The sequence below is a fragment of the Oreochromis niloticus genome, linkage group LG7 (genome assembly GCF_001858045.2).
Source record: "Oreochromis niloticus isolate F11D_XX linkage group LG7, O_niloticus_UMD_NMBU, whole genome shotgun sequence".
Classification (NCBI taxonomy): Eukaryota; Metazoa; Chordata; class Actinopteri; order Cichliformes; family Cichlidae; genus Oreochromis; species Oreochromis niloticus.
The window spans coordinates 28,233,499-28,250,730 of NC_031972.2; the positions used below are offsets into that span (position 1 = coordinate 28,233,499).

Below are 17,232 nucleotides of genomic sequence, written 5' to 3' on the forward strand. Positions count from 1 at the left end.
AAAACCCAGTAGTCCAGGAATATTTTCAAACAAGAAAACCCTGATAAACATAACAGTTATTCAGCCCATAGTAGAAAGTCTGCATGCATCAGAGCTTACCTTCGCTTTTCCCTTTTCCACGTACCCGGTTAAAGCGTGACACTACAGATCCCATCTTTATGTCAGTATTTCCATGTTTTACAACCTAGGGAAAGCATGCATGTGTTTTTATGACAGTGACCTATGTAGCGAGGCAAAGAGTCATTCCTTTGTGGCTTACATATATCGAAAAAGCAAATGAAAAGAGAAACTGTTGCAAAAGCAAGAGGGAATCAGTTAATACATGGAAGGTCATGTTTGAGTAGAATTGTGATTCACTGTAAAAAAAAAAAAAATGTATGTAAATATTTAACAATTAATAGGATTTAAGGATTAATAGAAAAAAGTACAGGTGGTCAACATGTAGGCAACACTTGGCATAACAGACTCCTGAAAGTGAGATGGAAATCAAAATGAAGAAAAAAAAAACACTTAAAAGCTCTGACAGCATCTTTAAAAAGCTTAAAGTTTTACATGCAATCTGTTCAATTCATTATTTTATTTTTTTAATATATTGGGTGAATATAGCCGCTGACTGATGACAGACACTGTTCTTTCACCAAAACAGCACAGTGCTGATGGTGGTAGTAATCAACTACCATCATCTACATACTATATCTATCTATCTATACTTTATTTATTACTACTAAATATAACTATATAGATATAGGGTAAATAGATTTGAAAATTAGACAGAGTAAATACAAAATGCAATTTTTAAAATGATGACCCTTCCCAGGAGTGGCCAGTCTAGCAAAATTCCTTAGAGATTGCATGAAGCCACAGACGAATCCAGAAAAATACATTTAAGAACTGCAGGCCTGACTTGCTTCGGTTAAGGTCAATGTTCAAGATTCAACAATAAGAGACTGGACAAAAATGGCGTCTATGGTAGAGCTCCAAGGTTAAAACCATTGCTGACCAAAAACGACACAAAGACTTGTCTCAAACCTGCCAAAAAACATCTTGATAATCTTCAAGACTTTTGGGAAAACATTCAGTGGACGTACTTGAAAAATATATCCTGTTACATCTGGCATAAAACTAACAAAGCATTTCATAAAAAGAACATCACACCAACAGTCACATATTGCTGTGGTAGTAGCATGATGGTCTGGGGCTGCTTTTGCTGTTATCTAGGCTGCTGAACCTGGACAAGTTGCTGTAACAGATGGAAGTATTAATTCTGCATTATACTAGAAAAAAATGTTTGTGCCATGAAGTTCAAGCACACTCAAAAACACACCAGCATGAATGAATTAAAACAATTCTGTAAAGACGAGTGGGCCAGAATTCCTCCCCAGCCACGTGAAAGACTCATTCTCAGATATTACAAATGCTTGATTGCAGTTCTTGCTGACAAGGGTGGCACAACCTGGTGTTATGATTAGGGGGCAATTACCTTTTCCACATAGGCTAGCTTACCTTAATAAAAATAATCATCATTTAAAAACTGCATTTACATTCTCAGTTATCTTAGTCTAACATAAAAAATTATTCTGTGACAAATGTGCAAGAAAAAAGAAGTTAAGAAGGCGGCAAATACATTTCACTGCGCTGTACACCCACTCTCCAGACTTTATTTGTGTTACCAAGCTATAAAGACATAAAACCACTCCCGTTTTAATCATTTCTGCCAGTCAACCAGGTTTGTTCATCACCTTTAAGTCTCCATTATAACATACAAGTACTGCTTGTGTTTTTCATCATGTTTTCTTTTTGCAAAGTAAAGTTCTGAATAGAAACAGTGAGAATGGGAAATGTTGACAGTGTAATCAATAGCAATTTAAAAATAATGAAGTGAGTCTGAGGTTAGACAATAACCTCTAATGTTACCTAATAAATTTATGGAATCTTCAAGCATAAAAAGAAGCCAATAAATTTTGTTAAGTTTATTGGCTTCTTTTTCGTTAAGACTGATTTAATATTAAATATTAATAATATTAAATAACTGTTGTGAATCTGACCTATCTAGGTCAAACTTCAAGGGTTCAAATTGTGAGCTTGTTTGTGATAATTATTCATGACATTCAGGATATCAAACACACTTCTACGGTCTGAAATGTAAATCAGCCACATACCTCAACAAAATTATGATTTCCTCTGTCCTCAAAGTCCTGCTCACACACAAGCACAGGCTGGAAAAAAAGAGGTTTTTAAGATTTTAAAGTTTCCTTTTATTTCTGCCTTTGATAAAGTTAACCCACGCTAGGTACCAATCCAGGTACCAAGTGGTGGGAGAGGTGCCTACAGTAGAGCTTTCAGGTTCATCCAGGAAGAACTGGGCTGTGATGCCCCTCCACCTAGCCTAGCAACTCAGGGCTTGTTTGAACAGTGCAGTGATCTTTGGACCTGGATGGCGACTCAGTGTAGGATGTAGGTGCGGTAAAACAGCAATAACTGGGAAGAAGTTCAGCCAATCAGAGGTAGCATTACGGTTGTGACCTGGGCGGTCAGGTATGTAACACACCCCGTGACAGATGCGCATGCTCAAATTGAGCAGTTGACTTAAATTCAGGTCACGTTTTGACTCATTCATAAGCATAAAAAAATAATGCATTGTTATACTGATTGTCACCAAATATGGAGCTTGCTGACATTTAACAGTCTGATCTCAAAATAATGGAAAGGCATATCATAGATAAGTTATTGTATTTGTCAAGATTAAAAGAAAGGCTGTGAGGAAAGAGAAAATCTGATCTGTAACCCATTAGAATTTAATAACTGTTGGAGCATAATACAGAATTTGCAGTAATGAGAGTAAAACTGAAGGGCCAGTTCTTTGATAGAGGCCATTAGCTGGTCCAATGTGGTCTAAACTTGTGCATACAGTGAATAAAGTAAACTGTGTTGATCCGCAACACAAGGATGTGAAGTATCAGGAAGAAGGCTGAGCTTTGTGATCTAACACTTCCTAATAAAGAGGATGAAACCACACGTGAAACAGGAGCAGACGGATGATTCACAACAGGTAGATGTTCTGTCCTGTTTGAAGCCTACTGCAGTAACACAGGAGACATTATTTGTTACTGAAGGAACCCTGGCAGAAAGGAATAGTTGAATCAGCTTTCCCCAAATCTCCTAAATTTGAAGTATTCATTGTGTCGTCCCTTAAAGGGTCAAAACACACGGGATGAAAATAAGCTTATCAAAATAACACCTGACATTTATTTAAAAGACTTTTTCTTTGATTCACCTTTTTTTTGACATAGAACTAATTGTTCTTTGCGTAGTGTGTGACTGAGATACACTTAGGTACTTTCAGCATTACAGGACAGACAGAAAAAAATAAGGTTAACAAGAGGTTGAGAAACTAGTGTGACATAAAACTGCTGTCAGATTCATGTAGCCGTTGAGAGGAACTTCGGCCTACTGACAGATACAGTCAGGAACTGTAACAACCTCTTGAACATTTTCAGCAGATAAAATGCTTTGGCCTTGATTGATAAAGGCAATAAGAAATCACCAAGGTGAGAAAGTAAATTTTGAAGGGCTCTACTGGCAAAGAGGAAGCTCACACATACACTATACCAGCCCCACCAATGCTTCTGTTTTTCATAAACAAATGCATTACAGCTCAGGTGACTAATGATGATCAACTGGAACTAAAAAGTGCAATTTGTCACTCAAAGTATGAGCAAAGTCTTAACATTATGAAGAAAATGAGTAAAGCCATCCTGACGCATGGTCCAATGGATTGATTGATTGATTGATTGATTGATTGTTAATTTATTTCAAACATGTAAACAATATACAGGTACATTTAGAAAACAAAATAAGAGAGAGAAAAAAAATACTATACAAAAGTCAATACATTTCAATATTGCTACCATTCTGATTCATTTACATGTTGAAAGGGAGTGGGATAAGGTAAACACTTATTTAATCCCACCCCTTTGCCATAAATTATCAGTTAATATTTAGTCAGCTTCCTTACTGATATAATCTGTAATAAAAATAGTGAACAGAATTCTGATATACTATAATATCACATCATGATTTTTTTTAAATAGAGACATTCACTTAATTTCGATATTTTCCCCTTTCTTTATAGTTCGAGAAGATCATATTTTTATAACTCTTTTTGAACTGTTTAATGTTTGGACATTGCTTTAATTCCATATTCAGACTGTTCCACAGTTTCACTCCATGAACAGAAACACCAAAGCTTTTTCTTGTAGTACGTACCTTCCCTGTTTTGAAGTTACAAAAACCCCTTAATTTATAACTTCCTTCTTTTAAAAAAACATACTCTGAATATTACCTGGTAGTTCTTTATTTTTTGCTTTGAATAGAATTTGTGGATTAACAACTGTAAATGACTATAGGCCTAATCAAAATCTGCTTGAAGCCTGGATTACAAATGATAGATATATTCTTTTTTAGACACCTTTTCCAGCATTCAATACCTTACCAAATTTAAATTATAAAATTTAAAAATAAAAATAAAAAACACGTTTTTTTCAGTATCCCAGTTTCTGTCTTCAGATTTTATAACTGACAAAATACATATTAATGCCATAAAGGACTTAACTGACTTGTTGTTTTTGGAAGTGTTTCTTTCCACCTTTGGTTCCTGTTTTTAAAGATAGGGTTATGAAAAGGTAAAAAAAAAAAAAGAACAGTTACAGAGATAAGATTAATGACTGGCTGTACACTGTGAACACTGTGAATGTTGTAGTACCAGGTTAAGTTAAGTCACGCGTTCATGAATGACTGAATGTTAAATTATTAACACAGAATAACAGCACACACAAAAATCCTCATACAAATAACCACAGTGTGTCAACTATACATGTAAAAATGAAGGGGGGAAGGGGGGCAGGAAAACAGATTTCAACTGGAAACAAAATCAAAAGTTTGTCATTCTTGCTCTTTACATTTCACCATATAGGAAATAAAACAACCAATAAAGGCAAAAGAAATCTGTGTGCAGCACACAATCTCATTGCAGTTGCGTGTTTTGTAAGTATAGGTTTTTGTATTTTTTCTCAGAATGAGTCTGATTGTTACACAACTGTATGAAACCATGTTGTCTAAGGTGATCAGCCACTCACCATACACACACACTATCAACAAGAGGCAGTTTGATGCATAGAGCAGGATAATATCCTTTTTATTTTTTATGAAACCTGTTTAACTTTAAAACTTAAGTTTTATTTTAAATCTACTTTTATAGTATATTAGAAGTGAACTGTGTTCTCATTTAAATGTTTGTTATATACATTGCATTAAAAGTCAAAATAAATAAATAAATTTTTATTTCTCAGCTATGTTGTTGGAAAATCTATTTCAGAACCAAGCAAATTTTATTTTTTTATTTTTTTCATTTTTATAACGACTCAGCATTTTACATAAAAACAACAAATCAACATTCACACATTGTAAGACACCATTAGATTTTATGCTGACACAGTGTTTCACATACAGACTTTATCTGGAAACCACAATATATTTTAAATTTACCCTGTTTTGTTTGTCTTCAGTACCAGGTTGGCTCCAAAATTATGAAGTTATGTCTGTAGTCTTTCAGTACCTGTGTACCAGGCTAGGGACTCTGTGGCTCCTCAAGCTCCTCAGCAATAGTGCGGTAGTGCTGTGGCTGATTTTGAAGTATGGAAGAGTCTGTCTGGGTGAACAGAGCTGTCATCTTTAGGGGGCGTTTTATCAGGAATTTTCTAGATGTTACCAGATCACCGTAGCCCTGGGAGTGAGAGAAGGCGTAGCCTGACCGAGTACTACGCCTTCTCAGTGGGAGACGAGGTGCAGGTGCAGGCAACTCCTCTGTACGCATCTTATACCTCACCTAGAAAAAAAGAAACATGGGCTTGTTTTTTTTTTTTAATGCAAACTTTTTTTTTTACTATGGATACATTTATTCAAACTCAGTTAAATTACATGCTACTTTATAGTGCACAGGGTGCATAGAAGACAAGAACGTCTTAGATGCTTTATGTGTTCAGTTTATTTATTTTTTTCTTACCTTGTCATTAATGGTAGGACGAAGCTGTATAAAAATGAAGCGGAAAGCAACAACAGGCAGGATACAGAGGAGGAATGTCAGGAATATGGTGAGCCACACTATAGGCTGGTTCAAAGTATTTCTTGCTGCACCTAAAATCCAAAAAGGACACAATCACATGAGTCATATACTCAGGTCTCCTTTAAAGTACAAAAATTTTAGAATAGAAAAAAACTTCAGAAAGTTAACATTAAAGTAGCCTCCTTACTAAATGCACTAAATGTACTTACCAATTAAGGGGAAAGAAGACGTGAAGACATAAAACATGCCATTGCTGTACATGGTGACTGAGATGGCAAAGTAGCCTATCGTGCTTAACAACACAAAAAAATGGTTCACTGCTGTCCAGTAATAGGTGTCAACACACAGCTGAAAAGTAGAACATTATTGTTATTATTATTATTATCATTATTATTATTATTATTGTTATTATTACTACTACTATTATTGTTATTATTATAATCACCATTGTTAGTGTCCTGGTGCACAATTAAAATTACTGACTGAGATAGAATGGAAGTCTATCTGTTACAACAGACTAATATACTGCCACTTTGTTAGGTACACCATTTCAGCTGAGTTTTTTAAAAACTGCTGATCTACTGGGATTTTTCTACACAAGCATCTCTATGGTTTACAAAGAATGGTCCAAAACAGAAAATATCTAGTGATCAGCAGTTTGTTGGACAAAAATTCCTTGATGTCAGAGGTCAGAGGAGAATGGCAGGACTGCTTTGAGCTGATAGGAATGCAACAGTAACTCAAACAACCAGTTGTTACAACCAATGTATGCAGAAGAACATCACTAAACACACAACACATCAAACTATGGGCTACAGCAGCAGACGACCACACTGGGTAATACTCCTGTCAGCTAATAACAGAAAACCATGACTATAGTTTGTAAGGGATCACCCAAATCAGACAACAGAACATTGAAAATCACTAGCTGCTCTGATGAGTCTCAGGTTCTGAATTAACATTTGGAGAATTTAAACATGAAAACATGGATCCATCTTCCATTGTATCAACACAGGTCAAATAGTGTGGGGAATATTTTATTGGCACACTGTTAGTACTAGGGCTGGGTATTGTCACTGACTTCTAGAATCGATTGGACCTTGTGAATTGGAATCAATCCACGATCTCGATTTGGTTCGATTCGAATCGGGGAAATTTTGCCTCAGACAGTCAGAAATATTATAATTCTGATCTTTTATCAGTACTGACACTTGTGAGACTTCATCAGAGGTGAGGGCATCACAGCGGATGCCTTTGTGTCAAAGTAACTGAGGCTAAAACACAGAAAAACATGAAGGAAATTTTTCCTGCCCTGACTTTTTAGTAGCAGATAACTTTAAAAATATTCTCCAGTAGAACAAAAACGAAAGAAAACCATGACTCAACATATGAACATTACCTGATGCTGCTGAAATGAAGCTGAGCAAAGTTGCAGAGGTTTTATTAGAGACACAACTAAGCGTTTGCAATTTGGCATAGTTTTAAAAAGTTTACATTTCTTCGGTATTAAAAAGCAGAACCGAGGCTTTCTTGTCGGAAGTCATTAACAAAGAAAAAAAAACAGTGGCCGACAGGGTAGACTGGTGGGTAATAAGCAAGCGAATAATGCAAAAAAATAGAGATTTTTAGATGGGAAACTGTTCTTAAAGTACACAGAGAGGGAGAGAGAGCCCTACAAAGTGTGATTTTATTGTGGTGGAAGCAAAACAGCAAAAGTAGGAGGGAATTCATGACGATGTTTATGTGAAGCGAAATGTGAAACTTAGTTTTGATCTTGTTTTGCTGCTGGTTCAGTTAATTTTGGTTGGAGAGTGATGAAACCTGCAGCTTCAAGACGTAAACACAAAGCGCGGACCCGACGCATCAGAATCTGTGAGCTGTCGGCCTTCAGCTCCAACTGCATGTCTGTGTGCCGTCGGGCAAGAAAGCCACATCTCACTGATTCTGATGCATCGGGTCCGCGCTTTGCGTTTACGTCTTTTTGCTGAATCCGTTTACCTGCTTTCATTTACTGCGTTAGCTGTTTGGTGGTTGTTGAAATAGTTTTGTGAGGTTTAACCTGAGATTCTGGCGTTTCTGGCAAAATACATTTATATTTCAATATCGATTCAGGATTTTAATGAATCAATATCGCTTTATTAAAGCTAAAATCAACTTTAATTGGAAAATCAGTTTTTGAAACCCACCCCTAGTTAGTACCAGCTCAGGATTGTTTAGTACTGATGCTGACCATGTCCATCTCTGTATTACCACAGTACTCCCATCTTCTGATGGCTTCTTCAAGCAGGATAGAGCACCACGTCAAAACTCAAATCATCTCAATTTGGTTCTTTGAACATGACAATGACTTCACTATACTCAAATGGCCTCTACAATCACCAGATCTCAATTCAATATGGCCCTTTTTGGAATGTGGTGCAATGAGAGAATTGCATTATGGATGTGCAGCTGACAAATATGCAAATGTGTTATGCTGTCATGTCAATATGGACCTACATCTCTGAGGAATGTTTCCAGCACCTTGTTGAATCTTTGCCATAATGATTAAATGCAGTTCTGCAGTGAAAACGGGGTCCAAACTAATTGTAACAATGTGCACATAGTGAAGTGTCCAGCAAGGGTGCATGGATTTATGATATAGAAATCTATAAAATCAAGCTGTCAAATGTGATGTTTTCTCAAAGCACTGCAGTTTATTGACAAAAAAAGAAAGAAAAAAAGGGGATAAATAATTCTGTGCTTCTCTATGTTCTCACCTGTGTGTGCACCACAGCAAGCAAACAGGTCTGTAGCAGGAAAGCAAAAGATGGATGGCTCACAATGTCTTTTCCATCATTTCTGACTGCGTCATTCATGGAAGCCCATGGGATAAAGAAGATGATTAAGGAGCAATAGCAGCCATGAATCAGATACCTCACAAAAGCTTTCTTATTGAAGTATTGGTTCTTCTGGCCTGGAGTGTAGAGCTCCGGATGCTGTAAACTCCAACGGTCATTTACATCCTGCACAAAACAAGGTTTCGAGAAAGAGATGAGAAAGCTCAGTGGACACAGAGACCTGAGTATGGTTTATGTAAGTCAACCAAAAACTGATAGTTAATTGTAATCTACATACCTGGTCAAAGAGACACATGCCAAGGACTGGAAGAGCTGTGTAAACCATGTTGTAGAAGGTGATGAACCACTCATCATACACAGTCTATGAACAACCATGATGAATATTTAAGAACAACATTAAGAAAATGTGAACGTGACTTTACTTGTTTCCTTTGTCCTGGGTCATTTGAAATTCTTTTGCATTTCTCTCATTGAAATCAAGAAACACTTTATGTCCCACTAAAAAAGCCACTTAAATTGGATTATAGTATAGTTACAATACATATATCTCACCTTTGCAGAAAAACCACAAAAGAAGGCGTACCAGAATTGGACAAGCGTAAAAGTGAAGTTCTTGTAAAAGAAATATCCAAGGAACTTGTACATGCGTATGTAGGACCAGCGGCCATGCACCAGCAGGAGGCGCTGAAGGTAACGGAACTGGGCAAAGGAAAAGTCGCTGGACAGCACTGCCTGCATGCCTTCCTGCCCACTGATACCTACACCAATATGAGCAGCTGACAAGCAGAAAAGGAAGCAAATAAAATACATAACAAAATACACAATATCAACTACACATTTCCCAGCTGATTGGTTGTAATGAAAATACAGCTTTGTGTATTAGTAATTTCACACAGGTTACCCTTTATCATGCTGACATCATTGGCCCCATCCCCAATGGCAAGAGTGACAGCCTGCTTGTATTTCTTGACCAGCTGAACCACTTGGGCCTTCTGCAAAGGAGTGACCCTGCAGCAAATCACTGTCTGACACATGCATGCTGTCCTCAGCAGCTCCAGCCTCAAGTTCTTCTCCAGTGCAAAGGCCTGATGATGAAGGGAAGAAGGGATTGGAGTTAGGTCATCTGTCAAGACTCTGTAGTGCAACCTTAAAACCTCAAGAGAATTCTATTCATTTCTATATTCATTTCTAAGTTTAAGAAACATAAGAGAATCAGACTTTAAAAAAACAATATGTACTTTCTGATTACACAGTTTGCAACCTCTACTGTTGAAGTTACATAAATAAAATAAACAAAACATGGCCAGAAATTTGGCCAGAGGGGCCGATGGCGCGATATGGCAGCCTCGCTTCTGTCAGTCTGCCCCAGGGCAGCTGTGGCTACAACCGTAGCTTGCCTCCACCAGGGTGTGAATGTGAGCGTGAATGAATAATGTCATTGTAAAGCGCTTTGGGTGCCTTGAAAAGCGCTATATAAATCCAATGCATTATAATAATAATGCATTGGATTCTCATTTAAAACAAAACAGGTCAACCTGCAGAGGTTTCTCAGTGGTTGCTGAAAACAATAATGTGCCTAAAAAAGCCGTCTTACCAAACTGTGCCCATTTATAATTAGTCCATAATCTCCGTCCACCTTCTCATCCTGCACAGTCTCTGTCTTTTTAAGCCAAAACAGGCCTACTCGAGATTTAATCACAGATGGCTCCTCTGCTGCTTCAGGACACATTTTTCTTCGTGCATTCCTGAAAATATGACAGAGAAAATGACTTGATAAAAAAGCTCACAATTCATTTGTTAACTATCCATCCATTCGCTTCCGCTTATCCTTTTCAGGGTTGCAGGAGGCGCTGGAGCCTATCCCAGCTGTCATAGGGCGAGAGGCGGGGTACGCCTCTCGCCCTATGACAGCTGACAAATACTATCCGTTCTCTTATTTACAGTTTTTAGCAAACCTTTTGAGACTTACTCTATTTTCACATATTGTATATTCATTTGTATAACTATTATTTTGGGGTTTTTTCCTCTATTCAACTATCCACCATTAATTTCCTGCCACAGTCTAAGTGGACAAGACCTCCCTCTCAGTGGTCAATAAAGAGAACACTGAGGCCAACTGAGAGAAGTTCTCCAACATGTTCTGCATCTGCTCCAGGGCATCCTAGATTCAGACATCCTAAGATGTCTAACCCTAACCCTAAGATGTCTGAATCAGGTCAACTGGCTCGTTTTGATGCGGCTGAGAAGTGGCTCCACTCTCTATCCCTCCCAAATCACTAACCTCCTCATGCTATCTCTAAGGTAATGAGTAAAAAATAACTGTCTATAAAAATAAATGTCTAGCTAATACAGCGGTAGTCAAATGCCACTTAGGAAGACATTAGCTTACAAATGCTTTGGAACATTAAAATGTCAGAATAATGATTTTTCAGTGATTCTTGAGATAAGGGTCAAAACATGTCTGTCAGATAAAACCCAATTTTGGGGTTAAAAATATGCATACAAGTGTTAACCCAACTGAGTAAAAGATAAACCAAGGCAATGTTTACACAACAAAAGTATGATTCTGCATTTTTTAACACATATATTTTTATTTTAAATGATAAATACATTACCAGTACCTTAAAAATCCATTGTCTAGAAGCAGGTGTGATAATATTAAAATACAGAAAAAAAAATTAAAAGTAATGTAAAATTAAACACCATGGCTCTCGTTTACATATTTTTTAAGTGATTAAAATCGTGTCCAGAGTTTTTGTCAACACCATCAGATTTTTTAAAAAGTACAAAAAAAATCAGCAATTATTGTGAGTAGCTTACACTCTGAGGACGCCTTTACTACTTCCTGTTTGATACACATGCCATGAGATCACTGCTCTGATAAGTTTTTTATTTTCATTTCATTTATTGCATACCTTTCTGATAATACCCTGTGTCACAACCATAGTGCATCAACACCACAGTCGATGAAATGCAAGATTTAATTAATTTTTTTTGTAAAAAAGAGCTTCATTTAGTTAGATTGTAGAGGCCGTAAGCAACTGATGAAAAACAAGATGGCACCAAAACATGGTGAGACAGCCAAAACTTTGTGTAATGTCAAGAGGAGAAATATTTTACTGCTATTATTTGCTGCTATTTTTATAATCATCATTACCATTTCATTATTAATAGTGATGTTGCGTTCAGATGCATTCAGATGTTCAAATATATTGGTATTATATTAGTCTTTATTACAGGTCCAAGAAGAACCACTTTCAACTGTTGAGTTGAATCTATAATTTTAAAGGCTTTTGAATGTTTTTATATTCTTACACTGAAGTCTTCAGTGGGTGAGAAACTGAGCTGCAGGGACAGGAAATACTCTGTGCCAAAATGAGACAGGAAACACTTCTGCAAGGCATCTTCTGCAGAAGCGAAACTGAAACCAGAGTCTGAGGGCAAGTACTGTGAGTAGGTTATGAAACTGTATTAAGCTTTTAGTAGAGGCTCTTGATTAAACATTTACTCAACATATTACATATATAGTTCCAGTTAGGGTATTACATGTAAGGATGAGCCGCTGTTCTGGGGAAAGGTCAGAAGTGCAACGGGTGAGATGAGAGAGCATTTAAGGGCGAGACACCCATACACACACATACAGACACATATAGTGAGAGAGGTTATGACACGTACGCAGTACACAGCACGCACGCGCCCCCGCACGTGCACGCACACACATATTAGATAGACTCATTTATATAGGTAAGAGTTTATAACTGCAAAGTTTGGGTGCGTACGTGTTAGTCTGTTCCAGGAAGTACACCAGATGTCCCAGAGATAAGCGACAGCGAAGACGAGCTGAGGGGAAGCACCGAGCCGAAGAAGATGTTCTTTTTAAAACTATGTCAAAGTTAACTGAACGTTTGTGGTTTTGAGTTGACGTATGCTGTATTAAATCTGCCTAGCAACAGAAAAGGGGGCTGTACTATCTTAACCCTATAAAGCCTTTGTCTGACTATTGTAAAGTAGTTCAATACCGATTGGGCTGTTGAACTCACACATGTGTTCATTAAAATGTCGTCTAATTGCACCAGCCTGGATCTGTGGTTATTTTTGGATTTCCCCTCAATATCTGAACCTTAACATTTGGGGGCTCGTCCGGTGAGAGGGGAATTTTTGGTGTAGACGGAGAGATCCGGGGTCCGTGGTGATTGGACAGGCAGATACGAGTCAGTGGTTGAAAGTGAGAGACAAGCCGGCTTATACAAAGGTAAGGCACATACCTGTTGAATTTTCCAAAGTGTGCCAGAATTGGACATGACAAAATGAAAGTCTACTCACTGAAAATTACTGGTGAATGTCTGTTTTGATTTTGGTGAAGTTTTCATGAGGTTTACCGGTTGAAGTAATGATAATGAAGTATAAGTGACAGTACTGAGTAATGAGAATAAAGGAATGAAAAGAGAAAGCAGTTGGACTGCTAAGTGAACTTAGAGTGATAGGGAATTTGGTCATTGTGTGGGTTAGAGTCCCGTTGGTCATTTGGTCTACGTGTGATGGTCATTTTTGTGGGTTAGAGTCCCCTATGTCCACAACGGGAGATCTGCCTCAATCTTAATCCTGTTTTGGGGGTAGATTGTTGTTTCAAATTATTCTAAATTCTTCTAGAACGACAGCGGCGTCTGTTAAGAAGCGCATTTTCTCGGAGGTAACGCTCCCTCCTGGATAAAGACGTTTACCCTTGACCTAGCGGCGACTAATGGGATAGTACGGTACGACAAACCGGGGAGGACTGGGGAATCTCCAAAATTGCTAGGAGTTAGAGTCTCCTATTTTTGCGCTTGATTGGGCATGCTGGCAAATTGAGTTAGGTTTAGAAATCTGGACAGGACAGTCTGGGACTGCCCTGGTGAATTGAGCACAAAAAGTCTGGGACTTATCGGTTGGAGCCGTTATGTTAAATTTATCGAAATTACATAGGAGTGGAAAATTATATGTAAATATGTTTTTGAAAAATCAAAAAATATTTTTTTGAAAATTAAAACCTGTTTTGTCCCTAATCTCAGGAATCACTGTTTTATAGATTTTTTCTTGTGGTAGAATTAGCTTATGGCTATGATAAACTGGGTAGTTTATTATTAGTTTTTCATTTACAGTAGGTTTTTCATTCAGTTGTGGTAGAATTAGCTTATGATAGCAAGTTATGAAATCCGGCAGCAACAGTTGTCAATTTGTCTAATAAAATCTATGGTCACTAGTAGGAAATATAAAGTCTGATTTTATTTTAATAAAAACAAGGATCTGTTGTTTTAGAACGGCAACAACTACCTATTTGCTTTACAGCTGTAGAAAAGTAACTAAAGGGCAGGGTTTTGTATACAGGAAAAGGAACGCATTAAGGCTTGAATTTGTGATGAATGAGTTATTGGTCATGTTTTTCTAGTAAGTTTATTGAAGTTCATAGTGACAAATTATCTCACTAATTCATATGCTGAAACATCCTCCGATTGGCAGAATACAATCATCATCTGGTTCTAACTGACTCACTGTAGCTCCTCTTTGACTCCTTTAGCAGTGTTGGCTGAGACAACAAAGACGTCCTTCATCTCCTCTCTTAGCATGTTACAGGAATAGCCAATGTTTTCTGCTGTCTCTGTTGAAGAAAAAAAAAAGAAGAAGAATTCTCAATCACCTAGGTGCTATAAATCTTTAAAGTCAATCTTACAGCAAACAAAAGCTGAAACGACTCAGAGCATTTGTCGATATGTATATTAGATCTGTGACTTGAAACCAAACTGTTGATGCTCTGAAATTGTGCGTAGATTAATGAGGGCAGAAACATAAGAATGTATTACACATCATAATGCAGTCTTTATCAACTTTGAAATGCATAGTTTAAAAAGACAAAAAAAGTTGCGCTGACCTTGCTTATCTCCAGTTAACACCCAGATTTTGATGTCAGCTTTAGTCAGTTGCTCAATGGTCTGTGGCACACCGTCTTGCAACTTGTCCTCCACAGCTGTCGCTCCCAACAGCTAAAGCCACAAATGTAGTTGTGATTTAAACTGATGCTGGATAAAGCAAAGCAATGAAGCCATCCTATACCTTTACCACAAATGATGCTGGTTTCACTGTAACATTAACGTACAATATGAACCAGGGGTGTCAAATATAAGGCCTGGGTGCCAGAACTGGCCTGGCATAGACTCTAACCTGACCTGCTGGACAGCTTTGTAAAATGTGAAGGATGGAATAAATTATGGACTTTCACTTGTATTTTCATAGGTTTTTGAGGCTTTTTCTACTGATAAAGACCTCCCCCATGGCCATATACATACTACACCAAGTAAATGAATTAATAGGTAAACAATTAAATGTCAGAACAATTCCTCTGAATTAACAAAACCTTTCTATTTTATAATTAGAGGACAGTCTGGTCAATGAACTTTTCTGTAACTTTACATATTTACTTCTTACAATTTAAGCTCAAAGAGTCATGCTGATAAATTTCTTTAGTTTAATACAGAAGCATTTCTCATCATATGAGAAAATCTGAGACGTACTGTTGAAATTGCACTTTTCTTATTGGAAGATATCTCAGGGATTAAATGTGTAGTAAAACACTGACAGGGGACAATCTGAATTTCACTGGTCCAGCCCATTTAACATGAAATTGGGCTAAATTGTGGGCCATAATGTAAAGTGAGTTTGATATCCATGGTATCCATGGTAACTACCAATAGGTAATCAAGCAGCAAATTGGTATGTCAGTCTATCTAGCAATTGACAAAGTTTTCAGCACGTGTACTAACCATCATATCTTTCTCTATCTCTTCATAAAGTTCATCAAGTTTTTCTTCACGTCCCTCCATGGCAACACTGGCCTCATGGTGGCGCTGTTTCCAATCTATCATGTAGTTCTCATTTAAGTCTTTGTAGGCCAGAACCAATGTACGGAGGCCATCACCTGCATACTCCTGTTTTTGTTTGATAATTGAAAGAGGTCAGATGTTAAATTACATTAATTATAATAAAATTTCATTGACTTTAGCTTCAAGCTGCTTTTATATGCTTTGGATCACTCACATTGAGGTGGTCAGTGGTTACTTCCATCAGTTTGTTACAGGAGGGGTGCAGTCTTTCAAAAATCACTGTGTCCGCACCTTTGCAGTACAGAGTCAACTTCCCCTCTGGGCTACGCACTGGAAGTCACAGGGAAAGTTACAAAGTTTGAAGTAATGTATGGTCACTGAAAATAGCGACACAAAAAAAAACTATATCTACTTCCTCTCACCTATCACTGACATCCTCTTCCTCATATTATTAAAGTCCAGAATGGCCAGAAGTTCATAGATGACTTGTTTGCCCATCTCTACGACTGTGATGGTCTCTGGTGTGCGTGATCGGAATACAAATCCAAAGTTTCTTGCAGCAGTTACCAGAGCGCCTTCATCAGGAGACTGAGCCTGATAACTGAGCTCCCCTACCAGGTTAAACAGAGATGAAAATTTTTGACAACTGGTATATATTTTTTAAAATTTGGAATTTTGCATGGTGGAGCACATTATTACATTCCTCTGTGTCTATGGGTGGGATTTGAGTACTGGCTCAAATCCCACCCATAGACACAAATTTATGTTCTCTGTAATTCAGTTCCTTTCATATTTTTAGTCTGCTTGCCTATAGGGAATTCCCTTTCCTATCTGTTTATTTTATTGCACTGAATTCAGAGTTTGGGATATTTTAGACTTTACAGTTTAAAAGGTTTTTCATAACAATGCTGGAAGTTCTGGAAGTTGCGCCTGTGTAAGGCTTTCTAAGTGGTTACAAATAATGAGAATTATTCAGGACTATTTATCATGAGGAGCTGCAATGCAAATCTCCTGAAATGTAAATGACATGAAGATGTCTTTAAGGGGACCCCTCACCCTCTTTCTTTTCCTCAGGCATGACAGTGTGACACAGGGATAGCAAGCGGAAGAACTCCTGAGTCTCAGGGTTTCCACCTCTCACCATCTCCACCAGACTGTGGTCATGAAAATTGAACTTTGGATCTGCCAGATTGTTCCAGGAGAAGTCCACTCTCTCTGTCCTCTGCAAGAAAATCCAAAACAACAAAGTTGGATCAATACTTCCTTTAAATAAGCTCCACAATCATGCAGTTTCCTCTCACCTCTGTAATTTCCACTCTTTGTCCAGAGAAATCATAGAGGTCCCCTGAATATATGATAAATGTACTGTAAAATCAGTTGTTCAACCAATGTGTTTCCATTTGCCTCACTAATTTTTACA

General features: G+C 37.5%; 2 protein-coding genes and 1 long non-coding RNA gene across 4 annotated transcripts in view; 1 reads left to right on the forward strand and 2 right to left on the reverse strand.

The window, feature by feature from the left end:
* The window catches only part of LOC100710384 (phospholipid-transporting ATPase ID), a 16,974-nt gene extending 14,460 nt beyond the window's left edge, over nucleotides 1–2,514 (reverse strand). Inside the window, exons 1-2 of the mRNA XM_005470364.4 lie at nucleotides 2,160–2,514; nucleotides 100–184 (exon numbers count right to left, since the gene is read on the reverse strand). Coding sequence (XP_005470421.1) covers nucleotides 100–154 — 55 coding nt within the window. The 5' untranslated portion in view covers nucleotides 155–184; nucleotides 2,160–2,514. The remainder of the gene's footprint in view (nucleotides 1–99; nucleotides 185–2,159) is intronic.
* Nucleotides 1–17,023, forward strand: part of LOC109202827 (uncharacterized) — a 20,417-nt gene extending 3,394 nt beyond the window's left edge. The window contains exons 3-4 of one of the 2 annotated variants that reach the window (XR_002062792.2): nucleotides 6,079–6,149; nucleotides 16,887–17,012. This is a non-coding gene — a long non-coding RNA (uncharacterized LOC109202827). Of the gene's footprint in view, nucleotides 1–6,078; nucleotides 6,150–16,886 lie in introns of both variants that reach the window. The other variant, XR_002062793.2, reaches the window with a different exon arrangement.
* Nucleotides 3,843–17,232, reverse strand: part of LOC102076730 (phospholipid-transporting ATPase ID) — a 48,093-nt gene continuing 34,703 nt past the window's right edge. Inside the window, exons 14-28 of the mRNA XM_019361265.2 lie at nucleotides 17,114–17,157; nucleotides 16,869–17,034; nucleotides 16,235–16,423; nucleotides 16,027–16,142; nucleotides 15,753–15,917; nucleotides 14,864–14,975; nucleotides 14,488–14,593; nucleotides 10,553–10,703; nucleotides 9,860–10,043; nucleotides 9,511–9,734; nucleotides 9,236–9,319; nucleotides 8,878–9,123; nucleotides 6,331–6,469; nucleotides 6,062–6,192; nucleotides 3,843–5,884 (exon numbers count right to left, since the gene is read on the reverse strand). Coding sequence (XP_019216810.1) covers nucleotides 5,627–5,884; nucleotides 6,062–6,192; nucleotides 6,331–6,469; nucleotides 8,878–9,123; nucleotides 9,236–9,319; nucleotides 9,511–9,734; nucleotides 9,860–10,043; nucleotides 10,553–10,703; nucleotides 14,488–14,593; nucleotides 14,864–14,975; nucleotides 15,753–15,917; nucleotides 16,027–16,142; nucleotides 16,235–16,423; nucleotides 16,869–17,034; nucleotides 17,114–17,157 — 2,315 coding nt within the window. The 3' untranslated portion in view covers nucleotides 3,843–5,626. The remainder of the gene's footprint in view (nucleotides 5,885–6,061; nucleotides 6,193–6,330; nucleotides 6,470–8,877; nucleotides 9,124–9,235; nucleotides 9,320–9,510; nucleotides 9,735–9,859; nucleotides 10,044–10,552; nucleotides 10,704–14,487; nucleotides 14,594–14,863; nucleotides 14,976–15,752; nucleotides 15,918–16,026; nucleotides 16,143–16,234; nucleotides 16,424–16,868; nucleotides 17,035–17,113; nucleotides 17,158–17,232) is intronic.